General features: G+C 56.7%; 2 protein-coding genes across 14 annotated transcripts; one reads left to right on the top strand and one right to left on the bottom strand.

Moving 5' to 3' along the window:
• Positions 1-1,092: 1,092 nt before the first annotated feature.
• Positions 1,093-6,840, bottom strand: ZNF408 (zinc finger protein 408). Its single transcript, XM_069554039.1, has 5 exons — positions 6,443-6,840; positions 5,883-6,160; positions 4,928-5,013; positions 4,467-4,720; positions 1,093-3,389 (listed from the first exon to the last, which is right to left on the bottom strand). The coding sequence occupies exons 1-5, from the start codon at positions 6,489-6,491 to the stop codon at positions 1,897-1,899; spliced, it is 2,160 nt and encodes a 719-aa protein (XP_069410140.1). The 5' UTR covers positions 6,492-6,840; the 3' UTR covers positions 1,093-1,896.
• On the top strand, positions 6,508-26,363 carry ARHGAP1 (Rho GTPase activating protein 1). Of its 13 annotated transcripts, none has more exons than XM_069554042.1 (15): positions 6,912-6,998; positions 10,818-10,999; positions 11,247-11,342; positions 12,867-12,896; positions 17,718-17,805; positions 21,801-21,932; positions 22,304-22,390; positions 22,584-22,682; positions 22,963-23,049; positions 23,310-23,417; positions 23,498-23,574; positions 23,750-23,827; positions 24,161-24,289; positions 24,466-24,569; positions 24,703-26,363. In XM_069554042.1, the coding sequence occupies exons 2-15, from the start codon at positions 10,867-10,869 to the stop codon at positions 24,889-24,891; spliced, it is 1,437 nt and encodes a 478-aa protein (XP_069410143.1). In that variant the 5' UTR covers positions 6,912-6,998; positions 10,818-10,866; the 3' UTR covers positions 24,892-26,363. The 13 variants fall into 13 exon arrangements, with proteins under 13 accessions (XP_069410151.1, XP_069410146.1, XP_069410150.1 ...); XM_069554052.1 differs by having other exon boundaries at positions 6,937-6,998; positions 11,888-12,896; XM_069554043.1 differs by lacking the exon at positions 6,912-6,998 and adding an exon at positions 7,533-7,660.
• Positions 26,364-27,240: the final 877 nt, after the last annotated feature.

The following is a 27,240-nucleotide window of genomic DNA, read 5'->3' as shown; positions in this document are numbered from 1 at the left end:
TTTCATCAGACCCTGCCTTAGTCCCTCCTGCGGGGCTTCCTCTCTCCCCACAGGCAGTGCCATTCCTGCTAACTGGCAATCTCCCTCCTCAACCCAGCCCAGCCCAGCCCACATCACAGCTGTCCTGCTCCCACCCCAGGGCCACCTGACCTGCTAAGTCAAAAAGTCGGAGCCAGAGCTTTCGCTCCCTCTGAATTCGGTCGCTTCTACCTTCCAGAGAACACGTCACCCCAAGCCCTGGCCACCAGCCCTCGCCTCCTTCCCCACCCCGCCTGGGCCACGCTGGCCCTTGCTCTTGCTTGAACTCGCTGGGCCCTGGCAGCCCTGCTCCCTCCGCCTGGAGCCTGGCTGTCTGCAGACACTGACCTGGCTCCTTCCTCTCCACAGCCCGATCTGTCTCCTTACTGGAGGCCTTCCCTGACCACCTTCTGTGGAGTCTCGTGCCCCGTTCCAGCCCCTCCTTGCATTACTCTTCGCTGCAAGGACCATGATCTAGTATGTGTTTCCTGGCTCTTTACACAGAGACGGTTGTTGCTGCTACCCCTGATGCCCAGCACACAGGAAGCGCTGTTTGCTGGGTCAGTGACTGCATTTCCACTGCCGCCAACTTTCCCCGCCACCTCACTGACTTCCCACACCTGCCTCTTGCCTGCTCATCCTCTCCGGGGGTCTCTTTAAATACCAATCTCCCATCCCCCTGCTCACCACCCTTCAAAGAGCCCCTCAATGTCCTGAGAATAAACTCCACACTCCCGAAGCAAGGCCCATGTGACCTGGCCCTGCCTCCTTGCCCCTTGGTCCCTGTTCCAGCCATGCTGATCCCAGGGGCTGACGCCCCAGACCCTCACCGGGGCATCTTCACACACAGGTCCCCACACCCCTACCGTCCCCCCCACTGACTCATCCACCACGTGGCAGCTGAAATGCAGGGCAGCAGAGCGTGGAGGGTAAGAGCCCGACTCCCGCGCCAGACTCCGTGGGTTTGAATCTCAGCTCTGTCACTCTGGGCAGGACGCTGAAAGCTCTTCATTCCTGTTCCTTTACCTCACTGGCCTGCTATGAGGCTTATGTAAGTAAACTCACAGAACAGACTGGCCCACAAAAAAGGATGTTTATTATCATCTCCTGTGGGCGCCCTCCCTGAGGCCAAGCTGACCCACCCCATTCAACAGGCTCACAGCACAGGGAAGCACTGGTCCCTGACCTCTTCTCCAGTGCTCTTCGCTCCTGCAGACCTGGGCTTGCAAAGCGCACCGCCTCTGCCTCGTCCACAGCCGTGTCCCCAGCAACTCAGGCAGGCCAGGCCCCCTGTGTCAGCCCAAAACACACGTTCGTTCTCTGCTCTTTCCCTCCACAGGGCTGCCTTTGGCCAGACGCACAGAAGGTGCAGAAGGTGAGTCTGGTGAGCTCAGCAGAGAACAGAAGCCACCCTCACAGCCCTTAGGTGGGGAGAAAAGCGGCCAAAATAACCTTCAGTCTGACCCAGAGACTTGTGAGCGGTGAGCTGAGTCTCTCTGGCCTTTTAACCCCGAGTCATCCTGTTTAGGACCAAAGAGAAGTACACGTCCCTCAGGGAGCTGGGTAGGAGAGACAGAACCTGGTACTAAGTGCCCGCGCAGGGCCACCTCCACGGTGATCAAACAGGCACCTCGAGGAGTTCCCAGGGAGGCAGGCAGAACAAGCTCCCCTGTAGGCTGACAGGAAAATTTCATAGACGACCCGTAAGTGGTTTACCTTACTAAGGGTCTTGGGGAACAATGTGGTTGTCTGGAAACGGGAAGGGAAGTCCCTGACCTGCTTCTCACAGACTGGCCTCTATCGGGAGCCCGGAGAGGAAGCTCACCCTGCTCAGACACCCAAGCCTCTCTCAGAACTCTGTGGGGTAAGGCGAGGCTGTCAGCTGCCTGTCTCCACCTCCACCACCTCCGCCCAGGCGCTGATGGCCAGGTCCTTGTGGATGAGCACCAGACCAGGGGGAGGGCCTGGCTCCTCAGGCGCCACAAAGCACTTCTCCTGGCCCTGGGAAATGGTGACCTCGAAGATGTCCCCGGCCGGGGCGCTGTCCCCTTCGCTGCCTGCGTCCTGCAGGAGCACCACTGTGGGCTCAGGAGCAGCGGGCGGCACGCAGGGTGGGCTGGCAGGAGCCCGGGCCTGGTGGCTGAGCTGGTGCCGCCTGAGGCTCTGCAGGAGCGCGTAGCCCATGCCGCAGGTGGGGCAGCGGTGGGGCTTGTCGGCCAGGTGGGATTTGAGGTGGCGCCGCAGCTTGGTGGCCAGTGTGTATGCCCGGCCGCACTGCGGGCAGGGGAAGGGCCTCTCCCCCGAGTGCAGGCGCTCGTGGGCGCGCAGCGTGTGCGGGTCCCGGAGTGCCTTCCCGCACACGGGGCACAGGTGGGCCTCGCCCGTGTGGGAGATGAGGTGGCGCCGCAGCTCGGGCCGCTGCGGGAAGGCGTCGGCACAGTGCGGGCAGCGGTACGGGCGCTCCCCCGTGTGCAGCCGCAGGTGCCCGCGCAGGCTGCCCCGCTGGCGGAAGGCGCGGCCGCAGTGTGGGCACGGGAAGGGCTTCTCCCCCGTGTGCAGCCGCATGTGGTTCCGCAGTGAGCCCCGGCTGGCCAGGGGCCGCCCGCACACGGGGCAGGGGCACGGGGCAGGGGCCGCCGCCACCTGGTGCGTCTTGCGGTGCAGCCGCAGGGAGGGCCGGCGGGCAAAGGCCTTGCCACACTGCTCACAGCTGAAGGGCCGCGCGCCGGAATGGACCACCTGGTGCTCTCTGAGGTCTCGCTGGGTGCCGTAGGCCTTGTCGCACTGCGGGCAGGGGAAGGGCCGCACCCCGCGGTGGCCCAGCATGTGGGCTTTGAAGCTCTCCTCTGAGCTGTAGCTCTTGCCGCACTCGGTGCAAAGGAAGGGCTTGTGGCCCGTGTGCACGAACGCATGCTTCTTCAGGTGGCAGAGCTGCAGGAAGGCCTTGCCACACTCCCCACAGCGGTACCGTCGGCCCTGTTTCGGGGAGCCTCCCGCCGGGCCAGGGGGGCTCCGCAGGCGTGCGGGGAAGCCAGGGCGCTGCGGCTCTCCAGTCACCTGGGCCCCGGGCTCTGAGGTCTTTGCTCTGGGGCTCCGCAACTTCTTGACCAGGTGAGCACACAGCTGGGGGGCCCTGTCAGAAGAGGAGGAACTGGCCTCACCCCTCGCAGGGCCCTGCTGGGGAGCGGAACTGCTCTGAGGCTCAGGTGGCATCTGGGTCTGCAGCAGGTCCTCCTCGTCCATGCTGCCATCTGCAGGCAGCGGGCCGAGTGGCTGGCTCTCCTCAGGAACCAGGGCCTGGGTCTGGGGTGTAAGATCAGGGCTCACCACACTCTCTGCCTGGATGCTGGGGGGTGACTGGTGACCAGGATCTGCAAGGCAAGAGTAGGGCACTGGGCTTAGTAGAGACGGTAGCATGTGGTCATGGTGGTCTCACCAGGAAGTTCTAAGAACACGTCTTCTCCTCTTCCTCCACCCCTGAACCGCGGAGAGAGCCATGACACCGATCTCTTCCCTGGAGCATGAGCCACGTGCTGTTTCTGGCCAATCTCAGGGGCCTTCTGGGGAGGCTCTCCTGAGAACCGTGGTGTTCTAGACATCTGAGTGCTCCCTAGAGAAGGCCATCCCAGAGTGCCCTTGGGCTCCCTCTGGGTACAGGCAGGCATCTCTGATGAGCTAAGACCACCACTTCCTCACTTTAGCTCATCTGAAAATAAAGGAACCCACATCTCCAGCCCAGACAGAAAAAAAAAGAGAATTGGGAACTTTACACACAGCTTGCTGTCTTCATCCAGGTAATCTTACTATTCTGGGAAACTTAACTCAGGAAGATAAAACATGCAAGCATCTATACAGCTAACCCTTGAACAACATAGCTCTGAACTGCACGGCCCACTTATACGTGGATTTGTTTCAACAGAAATTTCAACCACAGCACTACACAATCATGGGTGGATGACTCTGTAGATTCAGAATCACAGATATGGAACCTTGGATATGGAGGTCTAGCTGTAAGTTATATTCAGATTTTTGACTGCCCAGAGAGAGCCAATGTCCCTAACTCTTGTGCTGTTCAAGAGTCAACTATACTGTTCATTCCATGGAAAAGACTCATGACTCATCAAAAAGAGCATCCAGTGAGTTTACATTCCCAAGCTCCTTAAACCTCTCACCTGAAAATTCTAGTCTTGCTGCGTCCATGATCCTAAGCCACTGTCATTATGTCATGATCCTTACCCCAAGCCTGATCATACCCCACCCCGATCCCATACTGAAAAATCCACCTTATACCAGACTTTCACATTTCAATGAATATCCAGGCTTTGCCCTTTCCCCTCAGAAAAGCTACTGTTCTCCCCTGCCGTCTTACACCGTGAGCTCTGCTTTATCTTATCAACACAGGTAATTCAGGTGATAACGTGGGAAGCCACTGTTTATCTGGCACATACCTGGGCAAGCTTCCGCTGTATCCTCCCCGGGGGAGGCCGCTTCCTGTCCCACGGCAGACTCTACTTCTGCCGCCGCGGATGCCGCTTCCTCTGGCCTGGGCTGAGTGGGGCTCGGGCCCTCGGAGAGAAGCTGGGGCCACAGCCGCAGCTCAAAGCCTGGCGGCACGAGCCGGGACACCTGCAGGTGCAGCCTCTCGCCGATCCGCACTGGGGCCACGTTCCCCTCGCCCTCCAGCCTGCCCCGCTGCACCAAACTGCAAAGCAGAGCACAGGCTAGCCCAGGAGCTCCCTTTCCTGCGGCCCTCCCTGGAAGCCCCAGCTCCTTGGCAGTCTGAATCCTACAGGACCCCGTGCCTCTAGGAACACTCACTGCAAAAGATCTCTGGGTGGGACTTACAGACCACTTCCGGCTCCACCCCCTGCCCCTACAACAGGCCCCAGAGGAGCATCCTGTAACTTACCTAGTCCAGCCTGCACTCTGCTCACAAGCACACACGTCTCCCCATGAGCCTAGTGACACGTCTCCCCATGAGCCTAGTGACTCGTCCTGAAATAAACCAATATAAGTCCTTCTCCCACGTGCTGGAGGGGGCCAGGGTGAAACAAACAACAACAAACCCTGATGAAAGCTTTCCTGAGACAGATCTAAGATGACGTCCCTGGAAGGTTAACAGTCGCTGGTCTGCCTCTCTGGGACTACGCTGTTTGAGATTTCATTCAATAAAGGCCAAAACCAAAAAACTGTCCCTCACCTTCTCCCAAGGTGTGGCTGCTGCTGAAGTCGCTTCAGTCGTGTCCGACTCTGTGCAACCCCATAGACGGCAGCCCACCAGGCTCCCCCATCCCTGGGATTCTCCAGGCAAGAACACTGGAGTGGGTTGCCATTTCCTTCTCCAATGCATGAAAGTGAAAAGTGAAGTCACTCAGTCGTGTGGAGGATTACGAAACTGAACAGCAGAAGCAGTTAAGACTTCCATATGAGTTCAATGAGGCATGGCAGAGAACTAGTTATATGACAAAGCTGGGATTTAACTCCATGGCTTTGTAATTCCAAAAACCTTTGCTCTTGACTTTTGGGACTACCAACACTCCTCTAATCCACCGTTTCTTTTCTTTTTTACATTTTGGCCGTGCCACAGTGGCATGTGGGGACCTTGGTTCCCAGAGGATAAGGGATGAAACCCCTGCCCCCTTTGGTGGAAGCAGAGTCTTAACCACTGGACCGTCAGTCGCCTCTACTAACCTACCTTTTGACAACTTTTTGCACCTCCTTAGTTACCGCAAGAGAGGGGAAACAACAATCCCTGAGAGACCGGGCACAAACCATCTCCTATCTCTTGAAATACTCTGCACCTTCTAACAATCTGGAATCGTCTAATTTTCAACCACGATGAGGAGACGCCTATCCCTCAATACCTCCTTCCGCTTTGGTTCCACTCCATTTGCCTTCTGCTCGGAGACAGACTCCTCTTCCAGCGGCCCCCAGAGCAGTCCCGGAGGCAAGGGCTCGCCGACACACCAGACCCCCAAGCGCTGTTCCGCGGTGAGTGAGGGGCCAAGGGCCAAGCCCCGGGGGAGGCTCTTCAGAGCGAGGATGGCTCGGGTCGGTCCGGGCGGGACGTCTTTGAGTCCCGGGGCACAGCCTTCGCTGGGAGGGCTCCATCCCGAGTCCGGGCCCAGGCGTGGATCGGGGGCTGCGGGGAGAGAGGAAGCGACCCAAGAGGTGGTGGGGGTGCCGAAAGGTGGGGTGAGGAAGGAAACGCGAGGTCCAGCTAGGCTTCAGGAACCTGAGAGATCTCTAAGGGTTCCAAGAGGGCCCTCCGCTTCGAGGGCTCGTAAGAAGGCCCCAGCGATTCGGAGGGCACCGGAGGGGGACGCCAGGCTCGGGAGGAAACCGGTCAGGGAAGAGTTGACCAGAGAACGTCCGGTGTTGCCAGAGCAGAGCGGAGAGTCGGAGACACCCGCAGGTCACTCACCTAACTGCAGTCTCCCCCTCCCCAAAAGCAGCTCCTCGGTCGCCTCCATCCCGGGTCAGAAAGCCTCCTTCCGCCGGAAGTGAGCTTCGCCGTCTCAGCTTCCCCCTGAGGAACAGTCACGGACATCCAAATTTCCTTTCGGGAAAGAATCCAAAGAGTCAGACCTCACGGGTGCACAGGACCGGGGGATTGGGAGTACTTGGTGAGGCCAATCTCTGTCCTAGAACAATACGAGCTTAGAATTCCGGAGGTCCCCCCGCGGATCTGAGTATCCGGTAAAGAGGAACTAATGTTCTTGGCGCTTCCCCGGAGGGACCACCCGGACAGTGACACTGTTCCTCCTCCTGGTGGGCACGTACGCAGGCACGTACGGAAGGGGCGGAGCTTCCTCGAAGGCCTCGTTGGGACCCGGCGGCAGGTCGGAAGTAGGTTGGAGGTGTGGCGGAAGTGGCTGGGGAGTGAAGGGACTGGGAGGGGGCGGTTCCCTGTGAGACAGAAGAGCCGGATGTTTGCAGATCTTTGACAGGCGTGGCAGGGAGAGCGGTGCCCCTCCACGGTGAGCTGCGGGGTGCTGGGTCTCCCTGGGGGGTGACGGGGGCAGGAAAGGGACCGGTCAGATGTTCTGAAGGAAGGGGGTTCGGATGGGGAGGATCGGAGCAGAACCGCGGAAGGGTGCGAGGATGGAGTGGGGCCTGGGAACCTGGCCTTCCCACTGCGCGGGCTCTGCTCCACTCGCTTCTGAAGTGAGAGGACTTTACTTCCTCGTTCCTGGGCGCCTCGCTGGCTGTCATCGAGCAAGCCCGTGGGAAGGGCAAGTCTCCCTGGTCCCAGCTGGGCAAGCACGAAGACCAAGAGGTTTGGGGGAAGAAGTATTCCACCTTTGCCGTTTCTCGGGTTGCATTTTCCTCTTCGTGACATGGGATAATTACACCCAAGCCGGGTTTGGTAAACCATGAGTTTCTGTGCAGATGTGATTGTAGTTGGAAGTTTTGCCGCTGTGGTGTGAGATTTGCATTTTCACAATTCTGGAGTCCTACCTAGGAGGGCGATCCCAACGCCAGAGAATACGATTTCATGTTGTTTATTCCAGTTATCCACGGAGGAGATTAGGGAAGACGCTTTACTTTGCCCTTTTTGTAGAACTTTGAGAATCGCTTGAATAACCGTCCCTTAGAGAAGTACTGAAGGAATTGACCTGCACAAAGGGACCACCTTAAGGTAGACATGGGTTAGAATCTTGACTTTGCTGTATGACCCTAAGCAATTGCCTTATTATTTTTTTTATTTTTTATTTTCTGGTGCTAGGTTTCTCAAACTGTAATGGGTTTTACATACCTCTCTTGTTTTACATACCTCACTGGTGCTGTTGTGAAAAAGTAATTTGTATCCAGCTCACAGGAAATGGCAACCCACTGCAGTACTCTTGTCTGGAGAATCCCATGGACAGAGGAGCTTGGTGGGCTACAGTCCAGGGGGTCACAAAGAGTCAGACACAACTGAGCGACTTCATTTTCACTTTCATGGGTGGTTGGTTCCCTTTTCCTCTTAGGATACAAATTGACTTGTTCTGTTACTCAAAAAAATAACTGAGCATCTACTCTGTGCCAAATGTAATTTTGAGTAGGTCAGGCAGGATTTCTTAAACAAATTCTCAGAGGGCCTGTGAATCCCTTAAATTTCATGCAAGATTTCACGCACGTGCTGATTTTGCTGAGGGAAAAAGCCACTAATTTCTCTAGAATTTCAGAGAGTTCCAGGACTTCTGCCTAAAGTGAGTCTTGAAGATTTTTGTAAAGGTCGACATTTTACCAACTGAGAAGGGAAAATTTGCTCTGAGAGTAAAGGCTTCCCAGGTCGCTCAGTGGTAAAGAATCCATCGGCAATGCAGGAGATATGGGTTCCATCTCGGGGTTGGGAAGATCCTCTGGAGAAGGAAATGGCAACCCATTCCAGTATTCTTGCCTGGGGAATCCCCATGGACAGAGGAGCCTGGTGGGGTCACAAAAGAGTCGGACATGACTGAGTGACTAAATAACAACAAAAAGAGTGTTTTGCAGAGTGGTGCAGGACTTGTAAGTGACAGGAGTCTTAGGCAGCCAGGATGCTTCTTTTCCACTATTTTATGTTCCAGTTTCCCTGTACTAGCCTCCCTTCCGCTCCCACTGAATGGGAGCTGAGCTTCTGGGCTCACTTGGGCAAAAGCTGTTAGTTAGAAAGTGATGAGAGAGGCCAGACTGGCTGGGAGGTGGAAACAAGAATGATTAGTTATGCTGGCAAAGGAGGTTATGGGGCAGGGGAGAGGTCAGTTTGGAAGAACTGGCAAAATGCAAGAGTTACTGGAAGAGGTGGGGTTAAACTCATCTCCCTTTGAGAAAGTGTCCCTCTCCCTCCCTCATACATACTTCAACTCCCAGCTGTTTCTTCTAATCCTGTTGTCTACTTTAGCATAAGTATTTTAGACAGCTGGACAGTTATATTTCTGGGAGGAACCTTTGCTTCTGTAGATGAGGAAATTAGGCCTAGATAGGAAGAAGACTTGCTCAGCATTTTGCGACCCACGCAGCTCTATGGCCCAGGTCTCGGTGTATCTCTTCCCACGCCTTTTTCACAGCATCAAATACCCACCGTGAGCAGGAAGATTTCTCTGGAACAGCTGGGGGCAGGGCTGAAGGAACTCTTGGTCTCTGGGCAATAACCCAGCAGAAGGGATGGAGAGAAGGCTCAGGTCTGGAGAGGGTTCCTGTGAGCTGCATTCTGTCCCTGTTACCTGGTGAGAGGGGCCCCTGCTGGGGGAGCCTTCACAGCCTCCTGGCTGAATGTTGGGGCGATGCTTATTCCTGAATTAGGTGTTGGAGGGTCGAAATGGAATGGGGAGCTGGGGTGAGGGGTACAGAGGCACTCAGTGCGAGAAATGCCTTCCCAAACAAGAAAGGACATCTTTCTTGTGTTTGTGGAAAGGGACTTGTGCTCTGGTGATAAGCAGTGAATAAGGGTAGCAGGTAAGGCCAGAGGACAGGAAGAGGAAGAAAAAGAAGTTGTGGTGTGCTTTTTGGGTGGGGCAGGGGAGTTGTTTGGCGGCTCAGTTTTGGCTCCAGACCTTCAAAGAGCTTTTACCACTGAAGCAGTGTGGTTGCTCTGGTAACAGGGTAGTTGTTGCTAGGTTGTTGCTACATAAGGAAGTAGGGAGCCGCCAGTTTGCCATCCAGAATCTTTGCTAAGACGTGCACAGGAGGTTGTCACATCGCTCAGAGGTGTCCAGGGTCTGGATCTGGGCCCACAGTTCTCGCCTCTTCTCCCCTACCCGCGTCTGGGTCTTGTCTGCACTCCTTATCTGCCCTGCTGAGTCTCTGACCATATATGTCATTTTTCGGGGCTCCAGGAATGCAGTGGACTTAGAGCAGCCTCTCCTGCGGGGTTGGCCGAATGGGTTGAATTAAAACTCCCCTCCCTCGCACATCTGGTAAACTGGTGAAGGCAGAAGGGGTGAACTTCTTGTCAGGGCCGAGGGCAGAAGGTGCCGCCTCCAAGCTGCATGCAGCTGCGTCCCTAAGGCCAGACCCCAGACCCGAGCAGACCCAACGTCAGAGCTGGCTCTTCTCCTTGCCTGCCAGTGGCAGCTGCTGTGCTAGTTTCCACCTCCCGGATCTCTGCACTCTGGGTATTGTGGGCTTCCTCCTTCCCCACCTGTACCCTCTGATCCTTAAGGTGGTCTGAAACCGGCATCAGGAGGTCCCCACAGAGTAGAGTGGGCTTGGGAGCCTCCAGGAACCTGCAGATTGTCCGCGGTGACTGGCAGGCAGATTGCATTTCCTGCTGCTCGATCCTGTTCTGGGGCAAACCCAGCTGGGCCCCTTGGCTGTGGGCTTTTTCCTTCAGCCTTATTGCCTCTGGCCACCTCCTGCTCCCAGGACCACAGCTGACCTGTTTCAGGCAGGGGTCTGGAGCAACCCTGTGCTCCTTAGAGTCTTGCGCAATCTTCCCCGTAACTGCTGGGGTCTGGGAGGCGTCCGTGCTCTATGACCCTGGAGGAGAAGGGCACGGGCCTCGACCCTCCGCAGCTGGGATGGCATGGCTGACCCAGCAGGGCAATGGGCAGTGCAGGGTGTGGCACAGCCCTTCCACAGCCAGCTGGAGGGGCCTGACGTCAGGCACTGAGCTGTGCCCTCTGTTGCCTCAGCTGCCTTTCCTGACAGCGTGCCAGAAAACCATGGAGCCAGGAAAGCCAGGAGCTCCACGGTGCCCTTGGCACGGGGAAGAGATGTTGAGGAACAGGGACAGAACAGGGGAGCAAAGAGTGGGGGCCGGAGGGCTTGCCGTAGAAGTCATGGGTGAGGAGAGTGTCTCCCTGAGCAGCCAGCTCCCTTCTGTGTCTCAGGGTTCTCTGTGGGTTCTGCCGTGTGGAGCTGTGGGGTGCAGGCTTGGCCATGGACCCACTCTCAGAGCTGCAGGACGACCTGACCTTGGATGACCCCAGCCAGGCTCTGAACCAGCTGAAGCTAGCTTCCATCGATGAGAAGAACTGGCCCTCAGATGAAATGCCCGACTTTCCCAAGTCAGGTGGGCACGGCCTGATGTCAGCAGCCTTGGGTGCCTTAGAAGGGGAGACCCCCTGCACTTCCTGTGGAAGGAAGACCCTGGGAGGACGAGGTGGGGACAAACAGATCAGCCCCCATCAGAGCAGACCAGATCAGATGAGGGTGGGGCTGGGGCACAGGCCTTAGGGGAAGGGCCCGAGAGCACGACTCTCAGAGGGGGACGTTAGCGCAGCCCCCGGATCGTCCCCTGACTTTGCTGTGTTCCTCAGATGACTCCAAGAGCAGCTCCCCAGAGCCTGTCACACACCTGAAGTGGGATGACCCTTACTATGACATCGCCCGGCACCAGATCGTGGAGGTGGCAGGTGAGCACCCCCTGCCCCCCAGCCTTGCACCTTGTCCCCCACAGTCTGCACTCCTGGCTTAAGGAAGCCAGCCCCTCCTGCCTGAGGGCAAGGGGCTGCAGGGGAGGGGCAGGCTTGACCCCTGACCGGGGGGCTCTTCCGGTTCCATGTACCATTTTTTTTTTTTCTTTTCGAGTTCACTTTATTTTTGCTTTTTATTTTTTAATCAGAGGATGATTGCTTTACAATGTTGCGCTGGTTTCTGCAATACAGCCACAGAAGTCGGCCATCAGTGCATGCGCATACACACACACCCCCCTTGAACCTCCCTCCGCCTCCCACCCCCATCTCACCTCCTCGGCCGTCACAGGGTGCTGAGCCTAGCTCCCTGCACGTCACATTCTTTCAACAAGCAGACTCACTTGTGAGGGCTGCTGGGTCTGGTCACCCGCAACCACCTCCCGACCTGTGACCTGGTCTCCGTTGGCGGATGGCGTGTGGGAGGCGTGCTGAGAGGCCTGGGTGGGATTCCCAGGTCTGCCTCTGAGTGCGTTTCCTCCTCACAGGGTTGCTCAGAGGATGACGGCGGTGAACATATGTCTGGCCCAGCCGGAACTTAGTTGGTCTTGAACACTAGCGCCCTGCCCTTTGCCTCAGGTCAACTTTTCTACCCCAGGAGTTCCTAGGAATCCCAGGGAGGTGCCAGTCCCTCTGGAGAAACCCCACTCTAAGTCTGGAATGCAGAGTCTCCTTTCGGGAGTTAGGAGCCATGTGACTCCTGGAGCATCGGGTTCCCCACATATGTCCTACCTGCTAAGAATGGGTGTGGGGGCCCCCTCGAGTCTTGGCCTCAGTGTGTGCCCACCCTGCTGTTCATAGCACGGGGCCCAGAAGACCCCTGCAGCAGGGAGGAAGCAGAGACATTGATGCCCTGGTTTCTGCCCTTAAGGTCCTCCTGCTGAAAGAGGAAATTGAAACTGTAGGATCCTTTGTCTTTCCCTCAGCTGTAAGCAGGGTGGCAGCATGGCCCTGCTCTGAGGTCTTGGGGTGGACTAGGGGAGCCAGATGGCTTGTGGCCCCCGGAGCCCTGTGCCATGCTGGCCGAGGGGTACCTGGAGGCATCAGGCCACAGGGAGGGAGCAGGGAGCCCCATCTCTCCTGAATGCTGGGCTCAGGGAGGGGTGGGGAAGTTGAGAAGGTTGTCCCTAACGTTTCAAGGTGTTTCCTTGGCATCGATGTCCCTGACGCCTACCCTGGTCTGGTTTAGAGAACTTGGCGGTGGCCTCTCTCAGCCCTACTTCAGCAAGGCCGAGAGTTCTTTAGTGATCTGGTCCTGCCCTGAGCACAGGAGGGTCCCTTGAAGGTTTAGAACTTTCCCTGCTCCTGGAGATGGACCTGGTTGGGAGTGTCTGATGTGAGGGAGTCTGTCTCCTGACCTCCTCCTGGCATGCATGCCCAAGTCGCTGGCACAGCAGGTAGGCTGCCCCCAGCCCCCGCAGGTGCAACCCTTGCGAGCCGGGCGGCAACTTATTTCTGTCTCTCCAGGGTGTGATGAGCCTGAGGGGGCCCAGCCAGGTAGGTGTGTTGCTGGCTATCCATGCTTGGCCTTCTCTGGGCTGTGGATCAAGAAGGGCTCTTGGTGGAAGCCAGGTGGGGCCAGCTTAATTGCAGCCCCACTCCCTGGAGCTGGGAGCTGGTGGCACCGGGGCTAAGGAGGGGGATGGAGATCGCAGAGGATTATAGGTTTGACAGCGTGGGGGCTGTGCGGGGACACGTGCAGAGCCCCAAGGGCACGGCGTCCCAGAGGAGGATCCAGTGTCCCATTTACAAGGTGCTGGGGCAGCTGAGTGGTGGAACCACAGCTGGAGGGAGGGGGCCTTGTCCACGGTGGGTCGTGGGGCTGCTTGCAAGCCATGGCCTGCTTAGTGCTGGCTCAGGGCCCCTCTTGGGGGGCATCCCCCGTGCGTGTGCCTCTCTGACTGCTGAGAGGTGTTCGGATTGGCACTGCCCGAGCAGGAGTTGTTTGATGAAGACTATGGCAACGTCTGGGGAGTCCAGTTTCCTGGCCTTGGAGCCCCTCCTGCAAGGAAAAGTGGGTTATGTTCCCCAACTCCGCTGCAGTCCTCTGTTGTCCTTGCTGGCATGCTCCACAGTCAAATCTGACTGGTCCACGTGGGTTTTGCAGCGACATGCTGGTAAATGTTTAATAGTTGGCCCTCCAGAAAGGAAAAAGTAAGCAAATACTGTTACTGTAATATTTGTAGCATTTTCAGTTTTTACCTGCCAGTAGCAGATTTCAAGCCACCAACAGTGATGTCAGCTGGCTTGCAGTATCGCCAGCAATTTAACCTTTGCGCAAACATGCCCCAGCTCCCACCTCCCACCTCCTTGGCCGCCTGCTCTCAGGCTGTGGGAGGGTGCTGGTCCGGCCCGCCCAGAATGCCTGCTGGAGGAGGCACGCTGTGGCTGACTGACCCCCAGGTACCCCTGGGGAGCTCCTGATTGGTGTCTGGGGAAGGCAGAGGTTTCTTTCTCAGGCAGCTGGTCTTTCCCTGGTGCTGCTCCATAAGCGCCGGGCCTGCCCTCTGAGCCCTCTCCCTCAGTGCTCTGGGGACTCAGCCCCTTCTTTCCCTTCAGTCTCCAGGGTAGAAGTCTGTTCTCTTCCGAGATGAAGAGGGGACTCCCAGGCCTTTTTTATGCATGTGTCTTGGAGGAGCAGTTACCCTGCCTACTGGCAGAAGCCCGAGCCACCCAGGACTTGGGCAGCTGGGGCTCCACTCCAAGGAGGAGAGGGCAGGTGCTGGCCCCGGGGCTTACCCATGTCTTGTTCCTTGCTGCTCTGAGATTCTTGCCATCTGGTCTCTCCCTGACTGCCCCCTACCCCTAACTCTGTCCCTCATCCCCATCCTGACTTCACTTGCATTTGTAAAACATTTACTCTGGAACAAGCCCAGTAGTCAGCATTGAGGATTCATTGAGGAAAAATGTACACTCTTTCTTTCATGGATCATACAGTCCTGTGAAGTGGTTCTTGAAGTGGTCAGGCGGCCTCCTTGGGGATATGAAAGGTATGGCCCTCTTTTGCAGAAAACACATGCACGGACTGGTAATATCTTTTCTCTAACATCATGGCGTTGGTGGATGCCCATTGGTGGAACCCCAGTTGAGGATCCAGTGTCCCATTTACAAGGTGCTGGGGCAGCTGAGTGGTGGGACCACAGGCCTCTGGACTCTCACCTCAGCTGCTTGCTTAACCAGTTACCAGCTCTTTAAATCCCAGGGCCCTGTGAGCTCAGACCTCCCGCCCTGCCAGAGTCCTCAAGTCTGCCAGCCAGTGTGTGTGTGAGTCACTCAGTCGTGTCCAACTCTGTGCAGCCCCATGGACTACCGCCCACCAGGCTTCACTGTCCGTGGAATTCTCCAGGCAAGAATACTGGAGTGGGTAGCCATTCCCTTCTCCAGGGGATCTTCCTGGTCCCGGGATCGAACCTGGGTCTGCTGCACTGCAGGCAGATTCTTCACCACCTGAGCCACCAGCCAGTGAGGGTCACCTTACTGTTGGAAGGCAGCGATGACAGTCTTTCAGAATCCTCGATGCTCCTCCCAGCATTCCCCCTGCACCCTGGGTGTTTCCTCTGTTCAGAGAAGAGTAGAGAGTTGATGCATTCCCCTTCCCCCCAAAACCTCCTTCCCCCCTCTCCTCCAGCCACAGGGTCATAGCAGGAGGCCGAGGGGTCATCAAGCTCCCGACTGCACACAAGTCTAACCTTCGTCCTTGCCCCCCGCCAGCCTGCTCTTCTGTCGGAGTCGGTGGGAGGTGACTCAGAGCAGGCAGCAGAGCCACCCCCCGCTGGCCGCTAAGGAACCCAGCGCCTCAGATCTGGGCCAGGCTGTGAAGGAGAACAGGTGACACCTGCCTCTTCAAAATAGACCTGCTGCTGGACAGAGCTGCACCGTCTCCTCCTCAGGAACGCTTGCAGAAGGATCTCGGCTTGTGAAGTCTGGAGAAAGTCTGCCCTGTGCTTTGGAAACGGCCTCGAGCAGTCTCATAACCCAGATAGCACCGTGAGCAAACTCAGAAATAGAGCCGTGCTGGGCTGACCTGTGCCAGGCGACTGGCGCTTCCTGAATACCCACCACGTTGCTGGGCTCTGGACCAGCACTGGACATTCAAAGACGGACAAGGCGGCACCTGTCTGTGAGCTGCTCATTGCTTCCAGAAGAGACAGACACGAAGATAGTTATACAGGGGAGTCAAATCGTCATGACAAAGATCGGTGACAGTTCACGCAGGAAATTGCCCCTGGCCTGCCCCGGGGAAGGAGGAGAGACACGAGACACAGGCTTCTGCTTGGGACAAGTCTTAAGGGTTCAGAGGAGTTAGCAAAGAGGAGCAGAATTGCCTGGAGGAAGTCCTGTCTGTCTGGCATGAGAAGCAGTCGCTGAAGCCGCCTGCTGTGTACTGGCCTGAAAGTGTGTGGAGTGTGAGCCTGCCACGGCGGGGAGATGGGGCCAAGCCTGGAGAGTCCTGTGAGCCTTTCTGAGGGGCTTTTACACAGCTCAGGATGGGGTTCAGGAGGAAAGGGGAGTCAAGGCAGGAGAGACAGGCGCAGGTAGATGCTTCTAATTCTCTACGGCTGGAAGTTGGGGCAGTTTAGAAAGAAGAATGGAACCAGTCTCTGGGCCTGATGGGAAACCTGACCCAGGAAATTCTGGGAGGGCCCCGGCTAGCACCTTTCAGGGCCGACAGAGGCTTGGCAGTGTTCTGGGTGGAGATGGGATTGTTGGAGGGGTTGATCCAGAGGCTGGACATGATAGACTCCTAGAAGCCTGGGAGGTGCGGGCTCAGGCCAGAGCACCAGCAGGGACTGAGGCCATGCTGCCCACATTCCAGAAGCCTGCCTCAGCCTTGAGCAGAAGGGCAGAGCCTTGGCAAAGCACTGAGTCCTGGGTTAAGTCACTGACCAGAAGGATCATGAAGACCATGGTTCATTAAACATGGAGAAGAACACTCGGTAGTAAAGTGTCAAGGAATCCCTTAGTCCTCAGAGGCGAGAGGCAGACAGGCCATGTGGGCTGTGTAAATGTTTTTTTAATTTGCCTCTGAAGGAGGGGCATTAGGTGAGTGTGGTCTGGTGACTCTGGAGAGTGTGAGCCTAAAGATGAAGGGAAAGGCCCTGGGACATGGGGCACGGGGGACCGAGCCTTATCCCCACCCGGCTTTGCTTGGGGTCCTTGGTCCACACTGACCCTGGAAGAGCATCTCATCTTGGGAGGCTGTCGCGTGTCTCAGAAGCTCCCCGGCTTCATGACAAGGCCAGATGGTCAGACCATGAAACAGTGACTCGCTTTGGACAGACATCCCTCAGAGATTTACGCCGTGAGCGCTTTTCCAAAGCATCATAAACTCCTCTGAACTCCATGTTCTTTAGAATGTCCTTAAGGAGAAAGAAATGATTTGTAGAAATGTCCAGAGATCAATCAACTGTGGCCAATAGTTCTGACAGTAAAAATCAGAAAGTGCTGTTAGTAGTCAAGAGCAAGACATGACTATTAAGTCATCAGACTGATTTCCTCGGTGGCCCCAGACTTTCTGAGAAGGTGGCTCCAAGAAGTTTTTCACATACATGCTCCTCAGAGTGGGTGCTTCTGGGATAAGTGTGGAATTATAAGATGTATGGCAGTTGCTTTGGCAGCTGTGACTTTTTTTGGGGTTTTCTTTAGTTATGGTGAAATTTACATACTGTAAAATTAGCGGTTTTAAAGTGTTTAATTTGGTGGCGGTTAGTACTTGCTCGCTGTTGTGCAACCACTGCCTCTGTCTAGCTCCATTATTTCATCCACAGTGTCACCCATGCCACCCCCCATAACCATAAGCCTCAGTCCCTATTCTCCCTTCCTCCCAGCACCTGTAACCACTGATTTGCTTTCCTTTGCTACAAATTTACCTACACAGCTCATATAAGTGGGACCAAACAGCGTGTTTCCATTCAGGTTCTTTCACTTAGCACCCTGGTGTCAAGGTTCACTCACAATGTGGCATGCATCAGTGCTCCCTGCCTTTTTATTGCCAAGCAGCAGTCCACTGCACAGACACACCACATCTTCTTTATCCACCCATCATCCTCTGACGGACATTTGGGTGGTTTTCCACCAGGCATGACTTTTCACAAAGTCATATTGTATTTTTTATACCCCGGGTCAGCAGTCCTGAGAGCACCCTGTCCCTCTTTCTTCAGCGATATGCCCTCGAGTGCAGGCAGCTGCACAGAGGTCTGTCCACCTGGCCCCTGAGCTAAACGGCACGGGTCTCCAGGCCTGGCCCCTTTCAAATCCTCGCCTGACAGCTCGTGGCTGATCGTGCACCTACCGTCTTCCGTCTCTCTCCACACCTAGGAGATGACAAGTACGGGCGGAAGATCATTGTGTTCAGCGCCTGCCGAATGCCCCCAAGCCACCAGCTGGACCACAGCAAGCTCCTGGGGTGAGTGCCCACGGGGGGGTGGGGGGCAGTGGTGGGCGTGTGCCCAGATCCCTCCTGCGGTGGGAAGCCATTTTCCTTCCTGCCCCTCCTGCCCTGGGAGTACCGAGGCACCGCCTCCCTCAAGGCCTCCCCTCCTCTGCTGAGAAAAGGGGTCTCATTTTGTTTGTCTGCCTTTGGCTGTGCCGGGTCTTCGCAGCGGCGCCAGCCTTTCTCTGTTGCAGTGGCTTCTGCTGTGGTGGAGCCCGGGTGCTAGGGTGCTCAGGCCTCAGTAGCTGCAGCGCAAGGGCTCGGCAGTTGCGGCTCCTGGCTCCGGAGCATGGGCTTAGTAGTTGTGGCTCACGGGCGTAGCTGCTCCCTGGCATCTGGGCTCTTCCCGGACCAGGTGTTGAACCTGCATTGGTAGATGCATTCTTTACCGCTGAGCCATCGGGGAAGCCCTGTTTCTTTTTTTTTTTTTTTAATAATTTTATTGAAGTTTGACTGTGCTGGGTCTTCGTTGCCGTGCGGGCTTTTCTCTAGTCGCGGTGAGCGCGGGCTTCTCATTGCCGTGGCTTCTCTTACTGCGGACCACAGGCTCCAGTGCGCACAGCTTTCGCTAGCTGCAGCTCCTCAGCGAGCCATTTTACATCTGGGGGGTGGGCTGGGAACCAGACCCGATTTCTAGTCCTGGAAGCCACCTGTGTGACCTTGGCAAGGGGCCTTCGTCTCTGCCAGCTTCTTTTCACTTTTCTCAGGGGCTGATACAGTCCTTGTTCCTTGGAGGAGTGAGATACTGCTCGGGAAAATACTTTGAAAAGTCAAATACTGTCCAAACCTGAGGCCTGATTAAGGCGATGATCAGTCTGAGGTGGTTACAGTTGTTCACAATTTGCATGACTAATTACCATTAATTGTACTCTATGCCACATCTGGTGAAGTGACTTCCGTACCTATGTGGATTCTGATAGCCAAACGGATGAAATAGCTCTGGTTGGTCTGGAAATCTCCGGAGGCAAGTTCAAAGGCTGATTGAAAGCGGAAGTTTGACAGGCTCTGTTCTGATAAGTGTGGGTCCTTGGGCCCCCACCAGGCCTGCGCTGGGCCCATAGCGCCTGCAGAGGCAAGGCCATAGCTGCCTTCCTCCTGAGGCTCCTCCTCCGTGTGTGCACAGATTCCCATCTTGCGCTCCTTTCCCAACCACTTCAAAGCACTCCCCGCGGTTGAGAATGTCTGCCCTGCCCTTACCGGCCCTTTGGGGGTCCTGAACGGTTGTGTATGTGGAGGGGCTGGTGTGGGGTCAGGGACAGTCTGGGGCTGCTGCAGCAGAAAGGCGCGGGGGTGGGGCGGGGGTGGCGGAGTGCAATCTCTGCAGTCCTGTGAGCCAGGGCCGGGCCTCGTCTGCAGTCCTGTGTGACTGCTTTCCCTCGGGTCTCCAGAGCCCTCCTCCTGGGGCTCCTCAGCGGGGCAGGCAGGCAGAGCCTTGCCTGGGCCTGTCCTGCGGCCCAGCCAGGAACAGGCCAGGGACCCCCGCCTGAGGGGGGCTGAGTCACATGCCCTCCTCTCTGGTTTTATCTCAGCATCTGGCAAGGCATGGGACAGACTCCTGGCCGAATGATGGTCCGAGTGGGAGGAAGTCAGTAGAGGGAAGGTGGGAAAGCACCCAATTTTCAGGAGCAAGCTTGCTGAGTAAGGCTGCCCCCTACTCGGGGGCTTCAGGAAGCCCTCTGTCCCCTGTCCTGTCTTACCCCCTCCACCCAGCCTGGCAAGGAGACACTTTCATCTCACATCAGTCCTGTCATCTTGTTTCCAGTCTGATTATCTCAGGCTTGGCTTTTCTGGGGGGTTGAAACAGAAAGTGCCTGAAGCTTGGATGCAGAAGACCAACAAAACTGCAGCCCTGCCATTAACTAGCTGCGTGCTTGGGTCAGGTCTCTCCTGAGCCCTATAAAAATAAGAATTGTGCTCACTTCACGGGATGGTGTGGGCTTTAGGTAAGAAAATGTACATGAAATGCTATTGTATTCATCTGTATCACAGATTTCAAGAATTTAGAAAAATGTAGATAGTGATTAAGAAGTATGGAAGAAGTATAGAGAGCGATAAAATGTCCCATAAACCCACCACCTGGAGAGAAAAACCACTGGTAATATTTTAGTGTATTCACGTCCTATTTTTTTTTCTGTAACATATATTGGACTCTGTAGTCAGTTTTATATATTATATGATGTTTTTATCTTCTGAGCATTAGACATTCCTCAAGGACATCCTTTTAAAGAATTGTTATCGAGATATATGCATTCAGGAAAGCAAGCACATTATGTATACTACTTGATGAATTTTCAAAAATTAAATATACCCATGTCATCCACACCCACAAACCTCCCTTAGCTCTTCCAGTCACTGCCCCAAAGTGTAGCCACAGTTCTTACATCTAGCTTCACAGATTGGTTCTGTTTGCAGAAACATCCTGTGGGGTATTCTATTTATAGATGTCCTGTGATTTATTTAACCAATTCCCTATTCTTGGACACTGAGTTTGCTGCTCATTTTTCCCCCCATTATAAAACAGGCTATAATGAACAGCCTTTTATTAAAACATTTCTGTCCATCTCTGATTAGTTCCTTGGGATAAATTCCTGGACACATTTTTACCAGGTCAAACAGTATGAACATTTTATAGCTTCTGATAAACATCACTTCATTGCCCTCCCAAATGTCATAACATTTATCAAAGGATGAGTGTATTTTCACTGCAACCTTTGCTGTTTTATTTATCTTTGTAAATAAATCAGTCGTGCGGCATGCGGGCTCTTAGTTCCCCCACCAGGGATTGAGGCCGTGTCCCTTGCAGTGGAAGCTCTGAGTCTTGACCACTGGACCACCAGGGAAGCCCTAACTTTTGCCGTTTTACAGTTGCAAAATGCCCTCTTTTTATGTGACAGCTTTTTTTGCAAAGTGCTCAGTGTGTATAAGGGGTAAATTATTGTGCAGTGATGATCAGAATTAAGATAATCAATCCGGCATCAGACACCTCACGCGCCCACCAGTGCTGTCCCAGCCGGGCACCCGTGGACCAGTGTTCAGGTTATCCTCTCTGGGTTAGGTCAGATTGTGTCTGGGCACTCAGTCCCATCCTTGGGCACTTTCCCCAGCTCCTTTCCTCCTTCCCCGTGTCTCCTTGGAAGCCCTTAGTATTCCTGCGCGCCCAGCCTCCCCATCTGGAGCAGCATTCCTCCTGGGACCTGGGAGCTGTAGGCCAGGTGGGACGAGGGTTTTCCCCAGGGCTCCTCTCCCTCTCTGGAATTCATATTCATTCACTTCCTACTTCCCCACCTCAGATGAGCCCAGCATGTGTGTTTGTATTAGATGGTAGGTATTGTGCTGTGAGGTCCACAAGCTGTCCAGAAAAAACAAAACCCTGGAGCAGGAGAGGAGGCCCCCTGTCCACTCCGATCCCCTTTCACAGTGCTCCGCAGCCAGCCCTGCGGGTGTGAAAGGCAGACCTGTCCCGTGATCAACGCGGCCACACTCGGAGTCGGTTCACCTCCAGGCTCTCCCACAAGCTTGACCTCTCTGAGCCTCACTGCCCTCACTTGTAAGAGGGGAATAGTGTCAGCCTCCATTATGATGAGGAAGGCGTGAGATAGTGTATGCAAAGTGCTTGGTAGACACTGAAAGCTTAATCCTGATGAATGGTGACCGCCACCATCATCGACTCACAGCAATCCTGTGAGGGGAAAGGCTATTCCCATTTTGACTGGAGGTATGTGAGGTGGCTCCAGTGAGTCCTGGTCTCCTGACTTCTAGTCAGTGCTCAGGAGAACTGTTGTTGTTACTGTTATTCCTCGCCCAGCCCAGCTGTTCCTTGTCCACAACACTGTGACCAGTTGTGCAGCCAGAATAGACTGTCGAGCTGCGGGGCTGGGCAGAGGGGGCAGCTTCTTGGGGCGCGGGGTCTGTCTTACCCGGGCCTCCCCTGCGGACACAGCAGGCCTGAGTGGGGCTGTGTCTTGCAGGTACCTGAAGCATACCCTGGACCAGTACGTGGAGAGCGACTACACGCTGCTCTACCTACACCACGGCCTCACCAGCGACAACAAGCCCTCCTTCAGCTGGCTCCGGGATGCCTACCGGGAGTTTGACCGCAAGTGGGTGGGGGCCTTGGGGGAAGCTCCAGGGCCCCAGGGGGCCAGGACCGCCACCCTATGCTGGGCTGCCCTCTGCTTGGGCAGGAGTGTGTACACATTCCATGCCCTGGGGGAGGCGGGTTGCCCCCCTACCTGGGTAGACGGCACACTAAGACTCCCAACTTGGAACGGCCTGGGCTCAAATCCGTTTCTCTGCTGACTCCCGCCGTGACCTTTTGTGCTCCTTAAGCTCTCTGAGCCTGTTTTCTTATGTGTAAAATAGGGCCGCAGTGGCACTCCACCTGGCAGGCCTACTGCGAGTCATCGAGTCAGGAAACATACATCAAGGCCCAGCTCTGCCTGTCCCCTGAGCGCCTGTTCTGTCTCTGCAGGTACAAGAAGAACATCAAGGCCCTGTACATCGTGCACCCCACCATGTTCATCAAGACCCTGCTCATCCTGTTTAAGCCCATCATTAGGTGTGTGGCTCCAGGGCGGGCACCAGTCTCTCATGCCCCACTGTGAGCTGTGAAGCAGGTCCCCAGGAAGCCACCCATTCTGGGGACAGACTGGTCAGGCCTCTGCCTGACCCGGGTGGGCCGCTGAGAGCGCGCGGAGGCCTGCTGGAGCCGGCCCGCCCTGGACCCACACGTGCTCTCTTCCCACCAACAGCTTCAAGTTCGGGCAGAAGATCTTCTACGTGAATTACCTGAGTGAGCTGAGTGAGCATGTGAAGCTGGAACAACTGGGGATCCCCCGCCAAGTGCTCAAGTGAGGCCGGGGCGGGGGCTGTGTGTGCCTGGCAGGCACTCTACATGCAGGTCATGCCTGTGGGGGGAGGGTGTGCTGGCCAAGGGGAGAAGCAGCCTTGAGACCCCCAGGATTCACCGAGGATGCAGATGTAGAGAAAGAGGCAGTACATGGGGTCAGAGTGAGCGAGTTCAGGTCCCACATCTGCCGCTGAGAAGCTATGTCGCTGAATCTTTTCATTTTTTTTTTTTTAAGTAGCATGTAATCGCTTTACAATGTTGTGTTCGTTTCTGTTGTACAGCCACGTGAATACGCGCTATGTACACAGCACAGCTCCCTCACCCTGGAGCCTCCCTCCCTGGTGGACAGATGGGGGGCGGGGGGCGAGGTGAGAGAGTAGCCCTGAGATACAGACACACCGTGTGTAAAACAGAGCCAGTGGGAAGCTGCCGTCTGACACGGGGAGCTCAGCTCCCGGCTCGGTGATGAGTCTCTTTGAAGTCTTCACTTACTCCTGGGCAAAGCTGGGTTGGTGGGAGGACTGAATGAGGTCATCCATGTAAGGCAGCCCAGTGTCTGACACACAAGAGTTGCCATAGTGACCGCAGAGCCAGGCCGGGGGCCCGACCCTCCCCACTGCTCCCGCAGGTATGACGACTTCCTCAAGTCTACACAGAAGAGCCCTGCGACCGCCCCCAAGCCCATGCCACCACGGCCCCCTCTGCCCAACCAGCAGTTCGGGGTCTCCTTACAGCAGTGAGTACGCGAAAGGTGGGGTGGGGCCGGCATCCGGGGGCCGGGAGGGCGGCAGGGCCCTCACAGCCTCGTGCCCGCAGGCTTCGGGAGAAGAATCCAGAGCAGCAGCCCATTCCGCTTGTGCTGCGGGAGACCGTTGCCTACCTGCGGGCCCACGGTGAGTGCCCGGCACGCCCTCGGCCCGGGAGCTTCGGGGCAGGGCTGGGCGGGGTCCCACATGCACCAGTACCCGCCCTGACCCGGATGGGAAGCCCAAGGCGCGTGGAAGGGGTTGGGGGAGTCCACACGGCGCCCCAGAGCTCTGAGACTCACCAGGCCCGGCCGTTTGCCAGGTCTCACCACTGAGGGGATTTTCCGGAGGTCGGCCAACACCCAGGTTGTCCGGGAAGTTCAGCACAAGTACAACATGGGTGAGTGGCCCCCAGGGATGTGCTGAACCCCAAGGGCCGGTGCAGATCGTGTGTGCGTGTGTGTGCGTGTGAGGTTTCTGTGGCATTTGATATGATTACACGGGTCTCACTCCTGCCTGCTTGTCCCAGACCCACTTCCTCCTAGATGAGGTTTCTGGAGGGAGGCGAGGAACGGGCCATGGTGGGTGTTCAGGGGCCGCACTCAGCGGCCGGCAGGCCCTGTGCCCCTGTCTCGTGGGAGGCGGGGCTTGTGGCCAAGAGGGCGGCCAGGATTGGCTGCTGGGCTCCGGGCCCCGCCCAGCGCCTTTCCGTGCCCCGGCCTCGCGTCTCCAGGGCTGTCTGTGGACTTCGAGCAGTACAACGAGGTGCACCTGGCGGCAGTCATCCTCAAGACATTCCTCCGTGAGCTCCCCGAGCCCCTGCTCACCTTTGACCTCTACTCGCACGTGGTGGGCTTCCTCAGTGAGTGGCCCCCTCTCCCCTCCCCAGCGTCCGCAGGGTGGGGTCGCAGCTGGCCTCAGAGTGCGCCTGTCAGCCCAGGAAAAGTCTGGTTGGGGGTCTCCCTCGAGCCTCCTGATAGGGCTTCCCGAACCAGTCCGGCCATGGGCCCGTGTGACCCAGGCGCCCGTTCCTCACAGACATCGACGAGAGTCAGAGGGTGAAGGCCACGCTGCAGGCCCTGCAGACGCTGCCCGAGGAGAACTACCTGGTGCTGCGTTTCCTCACCGCCTTCCTGGTGCAGGTAGGGCTGGGGGCCGGCCTCTCAGCTCGCCTGGAGTGGGGTTGGGGGGCGCTGCTCCTGGACTTGGCGCGGGAGGCAGGGTCTGTGGTTTCCGGCTGCAGCGCCCCCTCCAACCCTGCCGTTCCTCCTGCAGATCTCGGTCCTCTCTGACCAGAACAAGATGACCAACACTAACCTGGCCGTCGTCTTTGGCCCTAACCTCCTGTGGGCCAAGGATGCCGCCATCACCCTCAAGGCTATTAATCCCATCAACACATTCACTAAGTTCCTCCTGGATCACCAAGGGGAGCTCTTTCCTAGCCCCGACGGCAAGGGGCTCTGAGTGCCCGCCCCGCCCACCCCCTGCTCCGGCAGCCCCCACTCTGGACTCTCCCTCTTGGCTTCCGCCTACGGGTGCCAGGGGGTCCTGCCCAGAAAAGGGGCTCTGAGTCCCCTCGGAGAGGGAGGCTGGAGCCCGCCCCCAGACAGCTCCTCCTCCCGTTCTGGCTGGCCCACCTGGCCGGCCCGGAGGCCTCACTGTAACCACAAGACCTTCTCTCTTCGCCTTATACTTCTCACTGCCTCCTTGGGTCCCTGGCTCCTGCGAGGCTCTGCGGAGCCAGCCGCGGCTCTTCGGCCGGGAGGCCTGGCCCCAGCAGCCGCTCCCCTGCTTCCTCCTGCCTCTCTCTCTGGCAACTGGAGACGCCAGAATCACTGCCGGCTGGGCTGGTAGCCGGGGCTGGTCCTCCCTCTTCTGCCTGCTGGGGAGCGAACGGCTAAGCTGGCTGGACTGGCCCTGCTGAGGCTCTTCCCTGTCTGGGTGCAGGCCTGGTGGCAGGCACCCTGTTCCGTCATCTCCCCCCTGACGGCTCGGCCTTTGGCGCTTCCGCAGCAAATGGATGGCAGGCCGGAGGCCCACAGTGGCCTTCTCTTCTGCACATCCTGGGTCCGCCTTTCCCAGATGGTACTGCCCCCAGGGCATCCTCCCCGCCCCCCGGTTCTCCTGCCAGGCCCGGGAGCTTGGGGGACGGGGCTGCGTCCCTGCCTCCGTTCAGAGAGATGCCCCACTCTCAGCGCCGACAGCCCCCTAGGGTCCGGTGAGACCAGTGACCAGCAGCCCCCGCCCACCCCCCGCCTTGCCTCTCCCCACTCTGCCAGATCCTTGGCCTCGTCCGTTGTGGAGTCACGGGGGACCCTGCTGGCTGACTCAGGGCCTCAGATGGGTGGTGGCTCCTCCAGTTGCGGACTCCTGGAGGGGCCGGGTAGAGACTTGGCTGTTTAGATTGGCCCCTGCCAGGTAAGTTCTAGCAGCCTCCCCCTGGACCTGGTGATGGCGGAGGCCCCTCTTCCCAGCTGTCCCTTCCTGGTGAACCTCCTTGCTGAGGCCTCGGCCAGAGCCCACACCGTGGAGGCCTCACTGACCAGCCCTGCCCCATCTGTGAGCTGGGCGTGGCCTGGGCCCTGACCTCACTGGGCTCTGTTCCCAGGACACTGGCGTGTCAGGACCCCCCAGGATGGATGTGGCTGTTGCCAGCTGCTCTGTCTCCAGGCCAGGCCCAGGCTTCTGCTGTCTGCCTTCCTTTGTGTATCAGGTGTTGCTCACCATCCCATTTACTGGGGAGCCTCGTGGATCTGTTTGGTCTCTCTCCTGTCCCCAGCCCCCACCCCGCCCTCACCACTAGTCTTTACCCTGGGGGCGCGGGGGACCTGTACTGTGAATCGAGTGTTCACATTCATACTCAATGACTTCCTTGGCACCAATCATGTATTTTACCTTTGCACTTTTTATATTTCAGTAAAAATCGAGATGGAAAACTTTGCATCTGGCTGATCATAGAAGTGGGCATGGAGGCTCAGAACCGGGTGGGAGGTGCAGTGTGGGGTTGTGGAAGAAGGGCATTGGGGCCGCAGGCAGCCCCCTCCTCATCCGTCTGACCCCTTCCACATCCTGCTGGTATGAAGGCAGCTTTCTGAGCGTCTTCCAGGCTTAGAAGCGTGAACAGTTACCTTCCATTCTTTCTGCACCTGTAGCATTCCAGCTGGCCCCCAAGTGCTATATCCTATTAACCAGGACCTCTGTCCCCCAAACAGAGCAGACCACAGCACGAGCTCTGGAGTCAGGCCGGGGTTTGAATCCTGGTTCCATCACTCGCAACCAGTTCTGACTGGTAATTGTCATGCACCTGGTCCCATCGCTGAGACTGTTGCTTCATGTCTCAGAAGATCAGAAATACAGTTGTCCTTCCTAGATGTGGGGGATGTGTTCCAGCCACCCCCACCCAGAGATACCAAAACCCAAGGGTGTGTGAGTCCCATATATAAAGTGGCGCAGTAGTTGCAATATAACCTCCATACGTCTTTTCTTTAAATCATTTCTGGATTACTTAGAGTACCTAATACAATGTAAACGCCATGTAAATAGTTTCGAACATGCAGCAGATTCAAGTTTTGCTTCTTGGAACTTCCTGGAATTTCCTTTTTCCAAATATTTCTCTATCCAAGTTTGGGGGAGCTCTCAGATGTGGAACCCACAGGTGCAAGGGCCAACCATAATGGACACATGGCCTAACAGAATGAGTGCCTGGTGGAAACCGGGATGATGGTCATGTCGCAGATGAATGAAGTGTCAGGCCCACCCTCCGGCAGCAGCCAGGGCTGGAGCCCTCATCTGAGCATTCTGGGCCCCCATATT

Source organism: Ovis canadensis, chromosome 15 (assembly GCF_042477335.2).
Source record: "Ovis canadensis isolate MfBH-ARS-UI-01 breed Bighorn chromosome 15, ARS-UI_OviCan_v2, whole genome shotgun sequence".
Classification (NCBI taxonomy): domain Eukaryota; kingdom Metazoa; phylum Chordata; class Mammalia; order Artiodactyla; family Bovidae; genus Ovis; species Ovis canadensis.
This window is presented reverse-complemented; position numbering and strand designations above follow the sequence as displayed.

What these genes read in the sequence shown, in the direction of transcription:
- ZNF408 (XM_069554039.1), bottom strand. Translation starts at nt 6,491, where the DNA reads ATGGAGGCGACCGAGGAGCTGCTTTTGGGGAGGGGGAGACTGCAGTTA. An exon ending in TGGAACCAAAGCGGAAGGAG is followed by an intron (nt 5,014 to 5,882) that starts GTATTGAGGGAT and finishes GGTTTATTTCAG; the next exon opens with GACGAGTCACTAGGCTCATG. An exon ending in TACAGCGGAAGCTTGCCCAG is followed by an intron (nt 3,390 to 4,466) that starts GTATGTGCCAGA and finishes CTTGCCTTGCAG; the next exon opens with ATCCTGGTCACCAGTCACCC.
- ARHGAP1 (XM_069554040.1), top strand. Translation starts at nt 9,151, where the DNA reads ATGGAGAGAAGGCTCAGGTCTGGAGAGGGTTCCTGTGAGCTGCATTCT. An exon ending in CCAGATCGTGGAGGTGGCAG is followed by an intron (nt 11,343 to 17,717) that starts GTGAGCACCCCC and finishes CTCCACACCTAG; the next exon opens with GAGATGACAAGTACGGGCGG. An exon ending in GACCACAGCAAGCTCCTGGG is followed by an intron (nt 17,806 to 21,800) that starts GTGAGTGCCCAC and finishes TGTGTCTTGCAG; the next exon opens with GTACCTGAAGCATACCCTGG.